The 18,998-nt window shown below is 50.9% G+C and overlaps 1 protein-coding gene across 15 annotated transcripts in view; it reads right to left on the bottom strand.

Moving 5' to 3' along the window:
- Nucleotides 1-18,998, bottom strand: part of BIN1 (bridging integrator 1) — a 157,306-nt gene that overhangs the window by 27,563 nt on the left and 110,745 nt on the right. For 11 of the 15 annotated variants that reach the window (XM_038421810.2, XM_038421804.2, XM_038421807.2 and 8 more), the window contains 4 exons: nt 17,288-17,363; nt 15,223-15,305; nt 6,289-6,439; nt 402-530 (listed from right to left, as the gene is read on the bottom strand). In XM_038421810.2, the coding sequence (XP_038277738.1) occupies nt 402-530; nt 6,289-6,439; nt 15,223-15,305; nt 17,288-17,363 (439 nt within the window). The remainder of the gene's footprint in view (nt 1-401; nt 531-6,288; nt 6,440-15,222; nt 15,306-17,287; nt 17,364-18,998) is intronic. The other 4 variants (XM_038421809.2, XM_038421812.2, XM_038421813.2 and 1 more) reach the window with 1 other exon arrangement.

Genomic DNA, 18,998 nt, shown 5'->3' with positions numbered 1-18,998 from the left:
ACAGCAGCAGAGCAATGAGTGCCTCACCCAGGCCTGTTGGGAACCATGTCTAGGCCCAGCCGCTCTTCGCCTGCTCGATGGACACAAGTGCAGTGATAGCTTTGTGACCCCTTCACTAGGCGCCCCACAGAGTCCTCCCTCTTCATTCTACACAGGCCACAAGAACAGCTGTCACACAGCCCTGGCTTCTGGCCCCACCAGTCAAGTCTGGCTTCAAACTGATCAGCTGCTCAGGGGCGACGGGCGCGGTATCCCATTGGCAATCTCAGCCCAGCCATGCAGTGGCAGCCGGCCCCTCTGGCCCTGCCTCCTGACCAGGTTTCGTGGCGTGACACCTCTAAGCAGGGGACAGTGCCCGGGGCTGGGAGCAGACAGAGATAAGGCAGGGCAGAGCGGCTAACCTGCGAGGGGGTGGTCACGCTTATCTCAGGGACAAAATTGTCATCAAAGAGACTGATGATGTTCTCGTGCTTGATCTCCTTGGAGGGGGTGTGCTTTGGAGGTGGCGGCACCGGAGGGCCTTTCCGCAACTGCATGCAAGCGAGCGAGCACCCGACGACACCCAAAAAAACCAGAGACAGGAACCAGGTTAGCCAAAATAGAACCACAGACACAAGGAGGGATCAAATAAACCAAACATGGAAAGAGGGGCGGGGAAACCATCACACGCCTCCAGAGAAGGTTTGGCATCATTAGTTACACTTCAGCCGCAGGCAGGTCTCCCTCTGTGGGGGAGAAGCGTAACACAATTAATATGCATCACTCGGACATGCATATGTAATTAGAGCATGTGCAACCTTCCAGAGAACCACCAGGGGTGACAGACAGGTTACTCAGCACACATTTCAGCAGAGAAGTCAGTGTGCTGGCCACTGCTCCCGATACCTACCTGTTTGGTGTGGGCCTAGGGGCATTAGAAGCCAAAGCAGATGGGACTTATTCACACGGGGACACCCAGTGGGCTGGATCCTGATCTCCCTTCCACTAGTTTCAGTGGATCAACTGCAGCATAAGTGAGACCAGATGGGGCTCCTCGTGAGAGTGACACAACCAAAGACTCAGACCTGGGGTCATTGAAATATGTGAGAATGGGCTCGCCTGGAGCCTGTCAGCTCTCAGCTTCACAGGCTTGTAACACTAGTGACAGACACCACTGAAGTCACAAGAGTCATGGGGGCATAAATCTAGCGGCAGGCAGTGGGGTCAGCCCATGCCTCTGTCCATATCTGACATCCTCCCTCACTTCACACTGGGAGCCTTTGATTCAGTGCTGCATGCGCCACTCTTTGGATGCTGTGGGAACATACTATAGGGATGGCAAACCAGTTCAGGCACTGTTTGAATTTCCCTTTGCCCCAAGATATCTGAGCTCAAACTGAACCTGCTGAAACGATGCTGATGGACTGGGGAAAATCAAACAAACAGTCTACTGTACAGTGTGGTGAAGATTTCCAGAATTGTAATATTGCTTAGCACCCCATAACAACATTTTCTATGTGCAAAAAGCTTTATGAACATTAATCTTCTCATCCTACCCAAGAAGGTAGATCATCATTATCCCCATTTGCAGCCAGGGAAAACTGAGGCAGAGAGCATGTGACTTGACAAAGGACAGACTGCCTATCAGTGTGAGATCTGGGATTAGAACACGCCGATCCTGGCTCTCGGGCCTGTGTTCACTCCACTAAGCTGCACTGCCCCCCCTTGGATGCATGAATGTGTGTCCTACCAGACATTTATTTGACTAGCCACAGAAAATGCCAGCTTTCTAGAGGGCTGATCTGCCCCGGCCAACATGCCTGTAAGATTCCATAAACACATCTGAACCTCAGCTGGCTGCCCCGGGGTAGAGTGTAAGCAATAATGAAAGTGGCACTTTCACTTCCAGATCTCAGCTGCGTGGAAGCAGAAGTGCCAAAATGCCACGGGATCAGCCTCTCCCGCAGTATCCTGAGCCAGGCAGATGCAGAAGGACCAGAAGTCTCATGGGAAAGACTGTTCTCCTAAGAGTGAAGCCAAAGTTTGCTGTCACAAGAGGCTCTGGGTACAAATCCAGAACCAAACACTGACCCTTTGGAAGTTTGCCCCTCTCCAATGCACCCATCCTCCTAATCACTCATGAGGGTGGCTGTGTGGGAAATGACAGCAATGCAATGGCTAATCCTCCCACAGCGTATGTAGCCCAATGCACACTGCACCGCATTTGTACAGAGCCCTGTCACAGTGTCTCGATTCTGAATGGAAAGAATGCTCCCTGGACATGGTGGGTATACGCTGAAGGAAACGTAATACCCTCCAGGCCAGCCTTCTGGTTCCAACCCAGACTGGAGCCCGTATCCCCCTATTCTAGTAAAAAAAGAGACATTGTTCAAAATGAACGAGACCATCCGGAAGGACTCCGCTGCCCAGAAAGGAAGTTACACCCCGAACCCCGTCTACTAAGCTTGGGCCGTGTTCGCCTGTAGCAGCGTAAGTCCATTGTAGCTCCATTGACTTCAATGGCGTCGCTCCAGATTGACAGCAGCGTAGCTGAGAGCCCAATTCCTGCCCTTGTGGTTTCATGAGGCCCATTGGTTCTGAGGTCCAGGATCACCCTCACAGACCCATTAATGTGTGTGGAGACATGCTGGCCGTCGCTTCCTTAGGAGGCTAGACAGAGCCAGCTTTTCTGAAGAGAGAGATGGTGGGAAACCGCTCAAGAACTGAAATAGTGAGCCATTCACAACCCAACAGGATCTCTCTGCTAGGCACGGATCCTCTAAGTGCCTAGCACCCACTGATGTCAATGGTCTCTCCTTTTGCCTCCTTCCCTGTCCATTCAATATGCCCCTGTTGCTTTCCACACACCACGCTGGTTGTTAGCATCAGTGTACCCTGGGATGGGGGGGGAGGATGTAGCCAGGGTATTTCACATCCCTGATGCTGTCCACTCAGGGCTTATCACCCCAGACTGAGTCATTTACCCTGTGACTCGCCGTCACCCACGCTCATCCCATACAAAGCTTCATATTAAACACGGATAACTGAGGGAGCAGCTTTTGTGCTTTCTAACTCACGTGGCTACGTGCTCTGGGTTTTCCCCCCACACACACACTAAGAGCTGGGAATAAGGAGGAGGCCACGTGGCCTATCCAAGTCTGCCCAGCGTCATTCCTCCCTTCAGTTGTTTGCAAACCCCCTCGCTGCCTTCCACACGTCTAGATCCAGTTCCCTCTCGTGCTTGATGCACTGACCCAGAAGGTCATGCTGACCGCACACCGCCCGTATCTGCACTCCTCACGGCAGCAGCCAGGTGAACTACACATGCACCGAAAAACGGCTGCCAGCAGATGGCAGCATCAGCCACATTAAGGCCCACCTTGGCCTGTTCCAGCAGATGTTACTGCCAGGCCGCTTAAATACACTGTACAGCAGAACCCCGATTACCTGATCCATTTGGAACCGGGGCCAGATCAGATAACCAAAAAGCTGGAAAAAAACGAAGAATGGGCAGCAAGGCACCTGCTGTCAGCTCCACGTCAGCTGGGGCTCCCGCTGCCAGCTCCGGGCGGCTGTGGGTTTGGTTAATACGGAGAACCAGATAATAGAGGCTCGGTTAAATGGGGTTCGACTGTATTCTGCTTGTTAACAGTGACCAATCCATCCCCCTGCTGCTGCAGTCAGCCTGCCAGGGGAGCACCCAGGGCATTGCAAGATCGAGGAGAACATGTGCTATTTAAAGGAAAGAGGAGGGAGGGGAAAGCTTGTCTCAGCGGAACAAGGCAGAGGATGGGCTGAGAGAGCCCTGCAGAGAGGGCCACACCTGCTCTCCACTCAGCAACTCAGCACCTCCTCAGACTGCAGACACACTTCAGAGATGACGGAGGCAGACAAGGCTCTATTGCAGGAGGATGGTGGGAAGGGACCATGCTTCCTAGCTGGCCAGGGCAGAGCTGAATAGGTAGCAGTGATCAGGGGGCGCTGCAGGGAGAATGGAGGTGGGTTATTCTGAAGTGCTTCGTAGAACGGGAGGGAGCCCGAACGTTTGGCTCCATGTTCAATCCCACACGCAGCCCCTGCTCCGGTTTCCGATCCAGAGTTCTGGGACAGTCGATGAGAGACGAGGGCCAGGCGGAAGTTCAGACCCAGGCCTGTAAGTCAGTCAGAGCGATGGGAGTTCAGTCTGAGCAGAAGGTTGAGTAGCATGTGGGGAAAGGCATTGGAGGGAGGGATGGGGACAGTCTGTTATTCAGGCTGGTTAAGGGTGGAGGAATTCCATCCTGCCATGGTGCTGGGGAGCGAACTAGCCCTTCCCCAAGAGCATCCCAGATCACTTGAGCTGCCATCACTGGGCAAGGTGAGCATATCACCAGGACAACGGGCAAGGCTTGTGCCCTTTTGGCACCGTGCTGCCCCCAAGCCCAGCCAGACCTCCTTGAAGCTGTCGGCAGAGATCCCATGGCCTTAACCCTCCAACGCGCCAATAGGCACTGAGCCACTCATTTAAATGGACGCTCCAATCCAATGGCTGTGGAGGAGCGAGCCTGGTCCTCTCTCTGGATGTTGACGGCTAGAGATTGAGTGGACGATGTGATGTCCTTCCCCTTTACATGCACACCATTGCTGCTCCAGGGAATTAGACATTCACCACTCACAGCCCTGGAGTTAGCTGCTGTAAGAGGGCTGGTTTGGTTTAAAGATTTTTTTTTTTTTTTGCCATTCTGTTATTGCTCCAGCTACGCTCTCCACCTCTCCTGCAAGGTGAATGCCACCAAGTAACACTCGGTTCCGGTCTAAAAACTCAATGGACAAGACACGGCACATTCCCTCCTTGCAGCACAGGTAGATTTTCAGAGTCTGGGGCTATATCGCTGGCCAACAATTGCACAAGGAGATGCAAGGTGATGGCCCAGCAGTAAGAGCAGACAGGTCCCTGCAATGGAAAAGAAAACAGAACCAAGACCAACAGCAATTGAGGAAGGTTGGAGGGGAAAGAGGAGTTTTCTAACAGGGCTTTAGAAAATGCTGCCAGCTACCTACACACCTCAAAGGGCTAAGGCCGACCATGAAAGGACTTTCATGAGGCTGTGAACATCTCCCTGCCCTGACCCAGAAGCATGACTCCACCTCACCTGGACTTCAGGAAAGCTTTGATCTATAGCCATCTCAGATGGAGAGTGATTTTTTTCCCTCCGGTTAGGATGCTATTAGGCCAGAACCACTGAGAACCAGGATTCTTCCATTGGAAAGATAATCTACTGAAGTCACCTACTGAAGTCCAGAGACTTATGCCACACCTGAATTTGGCAAGCTAAGTTTATTCTGCATTTCCCATCCACCCACTCCTTTCACTCCCTCTCACGCAGGGATGGTAGAGAGCTGCAACAGATTTAATTTTCTTTATAGCACCGAATAAAAATTATGAAGCCCGTCAGGTGAGAATCCAGCTATGGCGATATTGCAAGTGGCAACCGACACCATATTTTAAAAAAAAAAAAAAAATACCACTTGGGGTTTCACAGGTGAGGAAAAAGACCAATGAGCAAAAAAAATTTGCTTAAATTAAATGTGTGCAGCAATTATGGTGCAGGGACCACAAGGTGCAGACTAAGCCCTGCTTTTCAGAGTATTTGGAGATCAGCATTGCCAAAATTGATCAGTGGCTCAACTTGTCCGGCACGCTGTCTCCAACAATGGCCGGCATCAAACGCTGCGGTGGAAAGTATTAGATTCCCCACAAGGGACAAGCCTCTTCCTGGCCTCCAGTCAGCCAGCAGTTAGCCTACTCCTTGAAGCACGAGGATTTATTGCCCCGATTGTTCACCGTGTTTGATGTAATTATGGATGTTCTCCTTACCCATGTCAGTGTCTGATCCTTTTTTGGATAGTGCTCAACTATTGGCTTCAATGATATCCTGTGGCAATGAGTTCCACAGGTTAATCAGGTGTAGGGTAGAGAACAAACTTCATAGCTCAACTCTGACCTTCACCCTCTCTGAATGGTCATACACCACCCTGGTAGAGGGGTATTATTTCATCTCCTATGGAGTACACATGTTAACAGCATTGAAAAGGAATTTCAGGGCTTGATTAGCATTCTCCCGGCAATAGAGCGACGGACAGGGAGCAACTGATCTTATCAGACAGGCAGCACCTGCCACACAGGGATCCAGGCCATTCCACAAGATGGAGAGCAGACACCATCTCATACGCTCAATAGCAGCCAGAGACCTGATTTGTGTGGCCCACTGAGCCTTTGGCAACAGTGATCTCATTGCTGGGGCCAGGTTAACATCACAAGGACACTACCTGAGACGGCGACTTAGGGATGCCAGCCCCAGGTGTTTCCAACGAGGACGGTTCCAGCTCATGGTTGACAGTCTTTATCTCGGGGCTGGTGATGGGGGACCCGTCGGGTGGAGGTGAAGGGCTTTTGTTTGCTTTCGCAGGGGTACTGTCGCTGCAGGAGAGAAAGCAAAGGAGAGTCAGAACCGGCCACAGAATGAATTATTCTGATCAGACAGACTGATCCAGCCAAGCCTCGTGGTCTCAGTTCTCCCCCCACTTCAGTGCCCACACCTGCAATCAGGGACCCCAAGTCCAGTATCAGGCAGCGTTTACAAGCTGAGCAGCTTCTTGAGTCACCCTCAATCCAATGCATCGTGCAGTAGGAACTCATGCAGATCACGATATATTAACCTATGTCACTGCCTTGCATGCGCATGGATGCGCTTAGGGAAGACAGTCATATTATATATTATATACATACACAATACACACACACACACACACACACACACACGGGAAACCTTAGTTTTGACGTTTCCGAACTTTTGAGCATTTGACTTTGCAACCTCAATCGCGCCCTTTCAACAGTTTTTTTTGCATGTCATCTCCTAGCTTTTTAAAAAAACATACACTGAAAAAAAAAAAAAATTCTGTCCTGTGGCATTATACGGATACCCACATAGGTGGCAGCACCACACGGACCTCTGCCACTTGAGCTAATCAAGTAACGGACAGCAGTAGCAGGTTGTCATCCTCTGTGGGGAACAGCACGAGAGGGGGAAGAGACCTTTGCCAGAAGGTTTCACAGATATTTGCTGACAGCAGAAGACTGCTGAGACTCGGGAGTCTTGCGTTCCACCCCAGGCTCTCGAGGGCAGTGTGTTCTAGTGGACAAAGACTCACAAAATCGTAGAAGATCACGGTTGGAAGGGACCTCAGGAGGTCATCTAGTCCAACCCCCTGCTCAAAGCAGGGCCAACATGGGTTCTGCTCAAAGCAGGACCAACACTCAGCTGCCCAGTTCCCCAAGCTTGACCCTTTCTGCCCTGTCGCTTCCCATCTGTCCCTATCCTGTTATTGTCTGTTCCCCACCCGGCTCCCAGTCCCATTCTCAGTACCTAGCCAGTCCCACTCGCCCCTCCTGAGGCTGCTCAGGCTTGTCCCCGTCTTCTTGCCCAGCTAGTCCCAGCCTCCCTCTCCAGACTCACAATCCCTGTTCCAGTGTCCCACCATAACTCCCAGCCCCAGTTATTCCCCCCCCCCCCCCGATTCCAATCCTAGTCCTTTTTGCCTTTCCCAGTCCCCCCTTAGCTCCCTGTCCCAGGCTCCTTGCCCATCCAGTCACAGTTCCCCCTTCCTGACTTCTCATCCTAGCTGTCACTTCCCCTCCCCCCCAACCTCTAGTCCCTATCCCCATTGGCTCCAGGCTCAGTCTCCCCAAGGCTCCTCGTCCATCTCAGTCTCAGCCCCCACCGATGGGTTCCCAGCTCCCCACCCCCACCATCTCTGCCCCGGCTCTCAGTCCCAGTCTCCCCTCTGACTCCCAGTTTCCCTCCTCCACCCCACCATCTTCCAATTCCAGCTTTCCCTTCCTCTCTCAGGCGCCTTGTCCCAATCTACTCCCCCTGCAGAGGCCAAACACCACGTTTCCTCCTAGCCTCGTTCTCAGAAACAGCTGAACCCTTTTCGGCTGAAATTATCAAAACCAATTCAGCTTGAGGCAGACACTTGGCATGGAAAATTTCAACCCAAACAGTTAAAGTATGGCAAGGTTAAAAGCAACTGAAAACAAGGTCTTATAATGGGAAGTGTCGGGCAACCTTAGTAAGGGACAGTACTACCAGCCCCACCTATAGTGAGAGAGAGAAAATGCAACTGTGTTTAAGAGGCAGCTCCTCTGTTATATAACTAAAGCCAAACGACACATGGCTTGTAGGGAAAAGGCATGGTCCCTCCACTGTGGCATGAAACACTGAGGACAGCCACCTGGTTCATAACACAGAACAGTCCAAAACCTGGATTAGACCCAGTCTAAAACCGGATGGGACTCGGAATCTCAGTCCCCATCCCATAAGGCAACAATGCACTCCTTGTATGCATGTCCACTTGAAACAAATGCACCACGGTACCCATGTTCTGGTGGTCATTGACTAACAGTGGCATGTAGATGCTCACACCAACAGAGGATGCACTACGATCTCATGCTTAAATACAGAGAGTCTTGGGACAGGGTGGAGGAAGAACCAAGAGGCATTTAAAGGTTTCTCTCCAGTCAAAGCAAGCATCAGCCTTTGAGCCCCCGATCCCACCTCGTTCCCCAACCTCACAGAGACGCCACCCAAGAAGCAGTCACTCCATGCTCTCATGCAGATTAGATGTTTCTAATGATGTTCACATCAGCAGCATGACAACAAGATGGAAAAAAACACAACAGCTTTCTATGTCGACAGCTCTCACCCTGTGGGTCATATGGACCTGGAGAAGAAGCGGGTGCTTGTTGGGAGGAAACCAGGAATGGGTCACAAGCATGCATCCAACCCTCCTGCTCTTCAACTTGTATGGATTTGCCTACTGGGTCCTCCTCAGATGTCCCTTAAGCTACTGCAGTGTGGCTGGTGTGAAGGATTGTGAGACAGCTGAGGAGTGGCTAAGTGGGGAGGTGCTAGGAGGGAAGAGGCTGAGAACTTCTGCTGTAAATCAGAGTCACAGAAACCTCAATATAAGCAGTGTGCAGGAAGCTAGTTAGTCACCTGTCAGTAGCAAGTACACCACCTCCTCCCATCCCGTGATTTCTCATTTCTAGGGCACAGAGGAAGGGGCTGACCTCACTATGCTCCCAAGCTCCGCACCAGCTTCAGAGCAACTCGGTTAAAGCCGCATTGCTCAGGCTGACCCAGCGACTCAGAGTGCAGGGCATAGCCAGAGGAGACCCAGGTTTCAATCCTGGTCCCCCAGCCTCTTGCTTCCCAAGCTGGAATGACTCCCTCCAACAGTGCCCCCTTCTGGTTATTTCAGGAGTAGCACACGTAGGAAGGAAGGAATTGGATGGGATTGCCAGGGACCAGAGCCTTGCATGGGACTGTTTTTTTTAATCCTGCTCCCAAATACCTGTTCCCGCCCACCAATGCATTGTTTCTTGCATTTTTATCCCACTCCCAAAAACCTTAGATCCCATAAATCCTGCAAGAGAGACATTCCCCCAGGCCACTAAAAAAAAATTGGTTAATATATTTATAAATGGAATTCAGGCACAACTTTTACCACTAAAAGAATAAAACGAATCTTGCTTAAATCATTTTGTGATTTAGTGTTTTCCTTCAAATTGCACCACTCTGGTTTTGATTACCCAACCAATCCTGCTCACAACAAAGTACATTTTACCCACTCCCGCTGTTATGGCTGCAGGTCTTGCGGGACCCCAGTCCCGCTGCAGGGTTCTGCCTGGGACTGTCTATGCCAGAAATATGGTAATTACAGGGGAGTGTTCCAAGAGACACTGGGGGGGGGGGAGGCGCATACAATTCAGCTGTGAGAAAAGTTAGGGATTGAATACACACCCCTATTCCCTACCACTGGGGGGAAATGATGCATTCTTTGGTTTGATTATAAAAAGCTTTATTGCTAGAAGGAAAACAACTATCCAGTTTCCACTCTGGGAAATGTATAGAAACTCCTCGTTCTAGGGGGCCCAAACACCCAGGGCTTCCTTCAGTCCACCAGCTGTGGACAGCAAAGCCAGGGAGAATCCTGCCAGCAGGGGAGTATCCAGGGGAACAATAAACCCCCAGTCAGGCAGCCATATGGGGCCGCTTCAATCCTGCTCAGCTTCCATGAAATTCTAAATTACAGGCTAAGTGGCCTCGCGCCATTGGCATCTAGTCCTGGATTTTCCAAAAAGGAAGGAAAAATTTAAAGGAAGAAAACAGCTCTGTGTGCAGATGGGGGTCAGGGGTAGCACTGCTCTCCTTCTCCCCTCTGCTCTCATTTGTATGAGCTTTAGGCAATGCTTAATTTGCAAGGAAAGAGGTGCTGGAGCTCAAGCAATTTTTTTACATTCATAACTGATGCAGCAAGCCCAGCAGTGCTGGGGCTCTCAACTGCCAGACCCAGAGGTGCCGGGGCTCAGCCTTGGAAAGCTTTGGGACAAACTAAGCACTGGCCCTTAGGGACATATTCAATCCCAGGACAACATTATGCGAGTTTGGCCCCGAGAGTCTCAGTCTTAGTATAAAATTAAGCAAACGATGACTCTGAGCCCCAGACTCCTCCCCTTGGGGTGTGGAGAACAAGATCCTGATATGGATTGGAGTAAAGACGCCATATCTCAGGGCCCCTCCATGACTCTTAAACTGGGTCATTTGTCTGAAATGGATACAGCTCAAAGGGCCCAGCTGATGCCCTAGCTACAGAATAGACACCACCCAGGCAGCTGTGTGCAGGCTTCCACATCCGTGTGCCTGGAGGGACTTCAGATTCCAGTCCCGTTCACTCACTGGTGTGTGTGATGACACTGCCACCAGCTATGGTATGGGCACCTGGCCCATCAGGAACTGATGCAACCAACCAACTCATTTGCAGTCTTCAGTGGGGAGTTAATTTCAGTCCCTACCAGGGATGTGAACTGGTGCCCCATAGGTGAAAGGCTCCACACATCTAGCTGACCCTTTCTCCTTTAGGCCCATCCCATTTCCTTCCACGCTGCCTGCCGTGGGTTTAGCAGGCCCCAGACCAAAGCCCTCAGTAAGTCACGGCTATTTACAGCCAGCTAAAGCTTTTTGCTGCTCCGTGTAGGAAAATGCCAGTGCTAATTTTGTCTGCGCCTGAACCTTTTCCAACCCCAGCGTGTTTGTTTTAACCATTCCACGGCACTGCATTCTAGGAGCCAGCTGAGATTAGAATTATTTTTTTCTGACTAGTCTTGGTAGCAAGTGTCAGCACAGAGTCTAAGAAACCCCCAAGCTAGGAATTTTTCTACACAATTATGCAAACTATTCTTTTCTCCGCCTTGTGCATTCAGTCCCGCTCTTAAGTCTCCCTTTACATATACACACCAATCTCCTACATGTTTCCACTTAGGTTACACCATGCATGTAGCCATCAGCTACAACCATTAGGTGGTCAGACTACTCTGTGTATTGAAACAGAAGTTACAACCATGTGCTTTAAAAGGCAAGAGGCTTGACTCCCACATGCTTGTACCTGGTGCTGCGATTCAACACCTGCGCAATGTGATAGCATTTATAACTCACATTGCACTGATCCATGTTACCGGTGTCACAAGGGCAAAGCATGGGGAATCCATGTTCAGCCAGGAGGAGGGTCGTAGCAACTTATTTTCCGTTACGCGGGCATAAATCAGAACACATTCAAAGGAAAGCTCCATCTTGGTGAAAGGTGGCCTTTTTAACTGTCAAAGTTGTGCCAGTTTAAATCAATTTTAAACAAATCACACTTAGTTAAACCAGAGCAGCTCTGAACCCAGACAAAGCCTGACGGCTCGAACAGCTATGGAGTCTGAGTTTCAGGACAGAACGGACCTCCAGGTCATCCAATCTGACCTCCTACGTGTCACAGGCCACCAAGATCTCCTAGCACCCTCCAACGAAGACCAACAACTAGAAAGGGAGCAGGGATTCAAATCAGGAATAAAAAATTATTAGGATTAGTCAGACATGCAGAAATCTCCAATGATTCCATGGGGCCAGAAACACCGAGTCATGCAAGGAACTCCGTTCCAGGCCCCAAGTTAACACCCCCCAAACTGTTAGAACATGGCCTTATATTCCACTCAGACATGTCTCATAATGCTGCTCTCCATACTGGTACCTGCTCATCTTCTTCTTCAGCCTGGAGAACAGTTTAGTTTTCTTTCTGGTGGGGAGGGCACACAATGATTTCCATTACCAGATAGCACAGCCATGGGGGAGCAAACGTTAAGGTGCCATGCACCAGAGAACCTGGTGCCACGGGATGATTGTATTCAAGCCCTTTCTTCTCCTAGCATCTGGGTTTGGTCTATGTGCTAGGTGGCAGAGCACAGACAGGACTTCCTGTGCATGGCAGGGACTTGCATGAGCACTGGTAGTGTTGAGATGTGAGTTTCCCCTGGGGACCGTGGGGCAGATCCGCAGAGAGAGGCCAATGTGTAAAAAGCCAGACAGGCAGGGATCCATAAATAGTCTCATTTCACAGGTGGGCAAATGGAGGTTGGGAAGTTACAGTCCCACAGTGAGCCAGCAGAAGACCTGGGGTTAGAAGCCAGGAATCCTGACTCCCAGTTCCCCATTCTCCCCATCTGCACCGAAACCAGCTTACGCTGCTCCCCTCCATTTACACACTCAAAGCACACGGGAGTCACACCAAGCAGGATTCCTCACAAAGACAGCATGCTGACATAACAGGGGACTCGTCCCATCTCTCCACCCATCTAGATCCATTTCCTTTCACTCTCTCCATCTCCAGCCCCTGTCCCCATCTATACAAATGAGGGGAATCATCTGCTCTTATTGCAGGCCATGATCTGCAATGAGAAAGGAAAGGTGCATTTCCCCAGCAAGATGCTGAGGAGCCACTTGGAGAGATGAAAAATTCCCAATTGCGTTTCCTGCCATCTGCAAAAATTTATTGTCCCGACAAATGTTTGATGCCATCCAACTCCTCCCGGGTACCTGTGTGGAACGGCTCTGGACCCTCGGTAGAGCCCAAAAGCAATGCACCAGGAGAGAGAAGGAGAATGCTTTTCTGTTTGCAAAGATCTCCATTGCTCTGGCTCAGAGCGTGCGTAGAGTGGGTCAGTGGGGCAACTGGGCATGGAGGGAAAAGATGGAGCTAAGCCCATGAGTTTCTACACATTCAGGGTTTTCCATGTTCATTTTCCCTCCTAAGGGCATGAGCTCTCCCAGCCAGCCACGGTGCTCTGGGCTACCGCGGAGGGAGATGGGCTGCCTCACATCCTACAGATGAAGCTGGAGGCTTGCCTGGGCCAGAATTGTACAGATAGAAAATCTGATTTTCTTGGAAGCTTTTGTTGGGGAGGCCTCGCTGCTGGCCAGGAGTGTCAAGTATTCATAAAAATAAACAAACGCATGTTGAGTTGTCGTTACTGCATTCCATTGGGCCAAAGTTAAAGCATCAGCTGCCTCCTCATCCCTCTCTTGTGGTTTGTGCCTTCCATCCGAGCAGACTTCAGGAGATCGTCCCAATCATTTTGAATAACCAGGACTGGGTGCCATCTGGAGGGAATCAGAGCCCCATCGTTCATGAGAGGAGACCTGCCCCGTATGACCCCCATCCCAGTGACTGGAAGGATGGAGCTGGCTGCATGAGGAAAGGGACCAGGGAAGAAAACCCTGTACTGCTGAGGTGGAACAGCAGCTGCATTGAAGTCAATAGCAAAATTCCCATGGGACTTGAAGGTTGCCAGGATTCATCCCTGATGTCTTTAAAACTGTAAGGATCTCACCTGTTCCCAGCTGAGAAAGACCCTGCACACCAGAAACCCATCCTCAAGGTATGGGGATGGGATAGGGTTTGCAAGGTCACTGGTCTATGGCCAAGAGCAGACCCCAAACTTCTGTGCTGGCTACATCACAGATCTCGTTGTGCTTGCTGTGGAACAATGGACAGACGCTCTTCTGGAAGGGAGGGGGTAGAAAAGAAGGTCTGCTACATAGCACAGGACCCATCTACCACGGGGTAGGAAATGTTCTAACACAGGAGTGCCCTATTGGGATCATAACATCTTTTGGTAGAGGATAGAAGAGTCCGTTTCTCTTTCAGGTCCACATGCACAATGCTGCAGTCTAGGTTGTGAAGTCTGCAGGGGGATGTCTGCTAGATGGGAGATGGAAACACCATCTCCACCGGAAACATTTCTATTGGTCTTAAGTTTCATGGAAGTTTGTATCAACACAGGTAAAATTTGGCCTCCTACTTAGGATAACGCCTTCACCTTTAAAGTTGGCGAATCGTACAAACCCGCTGGTACTGGGCTTTCTGTTTGCAACAAAGGGTTAAATTGGGAGGGGAAAGAATAGGAGTCCACAGGGGTCTCCACAGCTGCTCTAACCTTTCAACAGCTGTCCTGGAGCAAGGCGCATAGGCTGAAGTTATCACTGATATCATGCCTAACTCCCCGATATGCGGATTTGGCATTTATGTTGCATTACTGCTCACCCAGCATGTGGGATGAGCAGCAGCTGGAAGCCAGAGGGCCCACATTGCTTCATCACTCACGCTATTTGGATGGGAGCCAGATACAGCCTCAGCCAGAGCCCGACCTTCCCACCACCTTAACTGGAAAGGCTTTAGATTTTCAGTTAACCAACAGATTTGTAGTTAATCAACAAGGACCAGATTCTGCTCAGAAAAAAAAAAAATTCCTGTGGACGCTAGCACTTTGCAGAGACTCCTGGGGAATATTAGAGGTCTGTGTTCCCTAAACACAAAGGCAAAACTCTAGCCTCCTGTGAAGCTCTAATGGTACCCACGAGATTTGCCAGGGCAAACTGCCATTTGCATGCACAAATGGGTAATTGCACACAAGTGTTTGCCATCTGGAGATTTGGGGTTTGGTGACCAGAGGTGGATGGAGAGGGGGCAGTGGATGGGGGAGATGGGACTTGTTACTCTTGTCTCCGTGACTCAGAGAAGCTTTGGTCTTAGATGTGTCTCTGTGAGGGTGAAGCCCATGATCTGGAAGTGGAACTATCCCTCTGTGCAACCTGACCCACAATGAGAAGCTCTGGGGGATCAGTTCTGGCATCTTGGACGTGAAATGATCTATTGAGAGCCACTAGGTGACAGCCACATAGGATGAGGAAGGAGAACTGAAATCAAGAGGATGCAGATAAAAAATCAATTCACTCTCTCCTGTAAGAGGACATTTCCACAGCGGCCTCCCACCTGCTCCTTTGACGTCTGCAGGGGAGAGTGCATCGTCCAACGGTGACTCACCTTGGCTGTGCTTTAATGGGAAGGCATTGCTCGAGTACTGCTTGTCTCAGGTTCATCAGGACATCGTTGAGGTTTTGGTTCAACTGTAAAAGAAGAGAACCCTAAGAAGCAGGTGGGGAACAGGGCTGGCTAGCCAAGGCAAAGACCTGCATCAGGACCATAATGCCCAGGAGAAGGCACAGTGCTGGTGAAACTGGGCCCACCTTCGTTCCAGCCCCTCCTTGGCCACCCCCTTTTCACGGGAACATAATCCGGAAGCACTAAAGCGATCCACGCGTTCTTTAAACGTCCAAACCATGAAGCGCCACCAGCACCCTCTAGGGAACTTGTGTGTCTGATTACCAACTACCCTGCTTAGGTCTTTTCTATTTCCTGCCTTTCTCCAACCTCCCCGATATTACCAGGGACCTCTGCATGAGCACAGCTGAAGCCTCGAACCTCATTTGTGTCGACACCAGAGGTTACTACTATGAAATGGCTGTGTCACAAACAAAATTACATGCCAAAGTCACCATTTGCACTAAGATCCCACTCCATCAATGTCAATGGTATTGCACGCTCCATGCCAGCAATTAATTTGATCCTACAGCTCTAATAAGAAGCAGATGACTTAAGGAACAAAAGGTCCTGGTTTCCTGCATTATGTCCCCAAACAACCAAAAACTGAGGAAGAGACCTGTAACATGTGACACAGGAGGAGAATTCTCTCTAAACCAGTGGTCCCCAAACTTTTCAGGGTCACACCTCCCCCCCCTTTACCACTGTCCACCTCCCCTCCCCACCCAGGAGCCAAGGCTGGGAGTGGGGACATGGCTCCAGGGGCGGTGATGCAGATAGGGGTAAGGGAGCCAAGACGGGGGGGTGTAGCTAGGGGTGGGGCTGGGGCCAGGAATGAAACCCTGGCCAGAGGCCAAGGCTGGGGGGAGGCAGGAAGTGGAGCTGCAGCCGTGCCATGGTGGGTGCCATGGCCGGGCATGGGGCCAGGAAGTGGGGCCATGGCTGGGGGTGGGGCCAGAGCACAGCTGGGGGCAGAGTGGGGCTAGGTGGCTCTCCCTCTTAGCCTACCGTGGGGGCTTGCCCAGGCCCCGCCGCACCCACCCAAACATTCCTCCATGCCTGGGGGCACACCCCACAGTTTTGGGACCACTGCTCTAAGCAGACAGGTTTTCCAGAGTTTTTCCTTATAAAATACTGAAGTTAAATAAACCCACTGCCTTTAACAATAGTGTTACTACAGTGATTTGTAGCATTACTGTAGAACACTGCCATATTTTTGTAAGGGTCCCTGTTAAGCATCAGCAGAACTTGATGCTAATGTTTAAATCATGCCAACCATTTCCTCACTGTGAGTAGTTACCTCTGGGAATTTAACAACCATGATGTTGCTTGTTGCTTAGCTGCTGTATTGTTGCCTGGACTACAGATGGTGAACAAAAGTATCTGTTTTCACTTGGGCTCCCTGTCTCCTCATAAAAGATTAGCAGGATGTATAGGGAATGTATAAATCATGTGAGCAACGCACAAGCCTGGAGGAATCCGGGAGTTATTTCAAATCTGTTTAAATTAAATGAAAACAAAAATTCTGGATGAAAGTCAGTGTGTTGGCCTTGCCGCTGACTACCCCTCAGACCTCTTAAGGGCCTGGCTACGCAGCTACAGAACAAGCATGGAGCAACTAAGCCATCTGCTCCTTGAGATACTCCTTAGGGCATTGAAGGTTTACTACAGATGGCACCTTTGCTACCAGTTTATCATTTTAATAAGTGAAACACTTTACCCAAAAGTTTGAAGGGGCTGAATCAGACTGGCTTCATTCATTGCTTCTTTGACTCTAGGTGGGATCCACTGATTTTAGGGGAATATGCCCCAATCAACAATACGCCCAGCTGAAACCTGTAAGATTCCCTGCAATGATCGGATGGCTATTTAAATAGGGATGTTAGGACTGTAAAGCCATCAGGACAAGCACTGGCTTCTTGTACAGCCCGGGTGCATTTGCCGCACTGCACAAGTGTCTGTTAATGATAATAGCACGGCAAATGAATAAAAAGACCAGCACCCTTACCTTGCTCATTTCTTTATGGAAGTTCTCTTCTAGGCCTGCTATACTCTGGAATGTGTTGACATAGAAACCAACACGACTGCCGAATGAAAACAGAGCAAGCGTTAGTGGATACATGTGGCTCTTCCAAAATCGGTGGACTTGATTTCCTTTGCTAAGCCCCCCCCCCCCCCCCACACACACACACACTGCATTTCACAGTTAAGCTGTGCCTTCTCACTATCCTAACAGCAGTGTAGGTCAGGAAGTCCCCAGACAGCCCTGTGGGCTGGAGTGACTGGCCTATAGGAGATGGTTGGTTCTAGCAGAAAGGGAGAAGACAGGCTTGTCGGGGCACTTTTTGTGGTGGACCCACCCCACGCCATCCTCCAGAGCGGCACTGGCCATGGACCAACACACCACACACACACCCCAGTCCTCCCTTCTGGAAAAAGATGTCACAGTAACCTCTGGGGGGGAAACAAGAGGGTTGAGCAGGGAAGCCCCAGAACTCGGGCAGGCTTTAGGGGCCTGGTCCCAGACACATTCACTGGGTGACTCCCAAATCTAGTGACTTGAGTCTACCCAAGAGAAGTGCTGTCCTGCCTGCTGGGTTTTCTGCTCTGAAGAAGGGGCGCGACTCACCATCCCTTACACATGGGGCGTTTCTCTCTGCTGACAGGGCAGAGACAGCTAGAGCTGTGGGGGGCAGGAGGAGGAGGCTGAGCCCTGAGAAACAGGAACTCAGCCAGATGATGCTCTCCCAGCAATTCATAACAGAGGACAATTAACTGGAGCAGCTTGTAACCACCCAGGTGGAGGGGCATGCACACACACACCCGGACTGCTGGGCAATGAGGTTAGCAGGTGGCAAGAATGACCCAACCGCCCCCACAGTCAGGTGTTCAGTGAGGGTGCGTGGCTGAAATGGCAATGTTACCCCTCATACAGGGTGGGTCGGTGCAGAAGATCTATCCTTCTCAGGGGGAGAGATTGTTGACGGAAATGTTTCATCTCCGCTAGGGACCAGCGGAGAGAGGAAGTAGAGTGGGATGGTGCAGAGGAAGGAGATAGCTGTGCTCACCCATCACAGCCAGGGAATCCTTAGGAATAAGCTACACAGCTAGAATGCTAGAGACAGACTATAAGGCCCATCAGGATTTTGCTTTCATCCCGCTGATGCCTGCTTTTCCCTCCTCCTGTCCTCCCTCCTGCCCCCACAAGCCTTGCCCCAGGGGGCTCCCTTTTAAAATCAGAAATTGGGACACTTCTGAGTAGACTTTGCCCGCACTCGACCCTGATACTCCCCTCCCCAAACATCAGCTCTCCTTCCTCATTCATCCCCTGGTCTCCTCCAGGATTTCTCCGAGCTCCCCTCGTCTCTGTGGCTGGAATCCCTGTACAGCAAACCTACGATCCACTGGTCTCCCTTCATTGCCTGCCTGTTTCCCTGTGCCCAGCCTGCCCTCGGGAGCCGAGCACCATGGGGAGGCCAGCTGGGTCCCTGCTGTGCAGCAGGGCTGGAGAGTCTGGGACTCCGATGCCAGGGAAAGGACTTGCCAGCCAGAGCCACGCCTGGGGGCTCAGTGCCTAAGGGCACACAGCAAAGAAAATCCTGCAGCGCTGCGCTGAGGTCAATTGCCTCGGGCTGCGGGACCGAAAATAGCAGTGTAGATGCTCCTGGCTGGGCTGCAGCCCAGGCTGCGAAATCCAGCGAAGGGCGACGGTCTCGCTG

Source organism: Dermochelys coriacea, chromosome 11, assembly GCF_009764565.3.
Source record: "Dermochelys coriacea isolate rDerCor1 chromosome 11, rDerCor1.pri.v4, whole genome shotgun sequence".
In the NCBI taxonomy this organism is placed as follows: domain Eukaryota; kingdom Metazoa; phylum Chordata; order Testudines; family Dermochelyidae; genus Dermochelys; species Dermochelys coriacea.
This window is presented reverse-complemented; position numbering and strand designations above follow the sequence as displayed.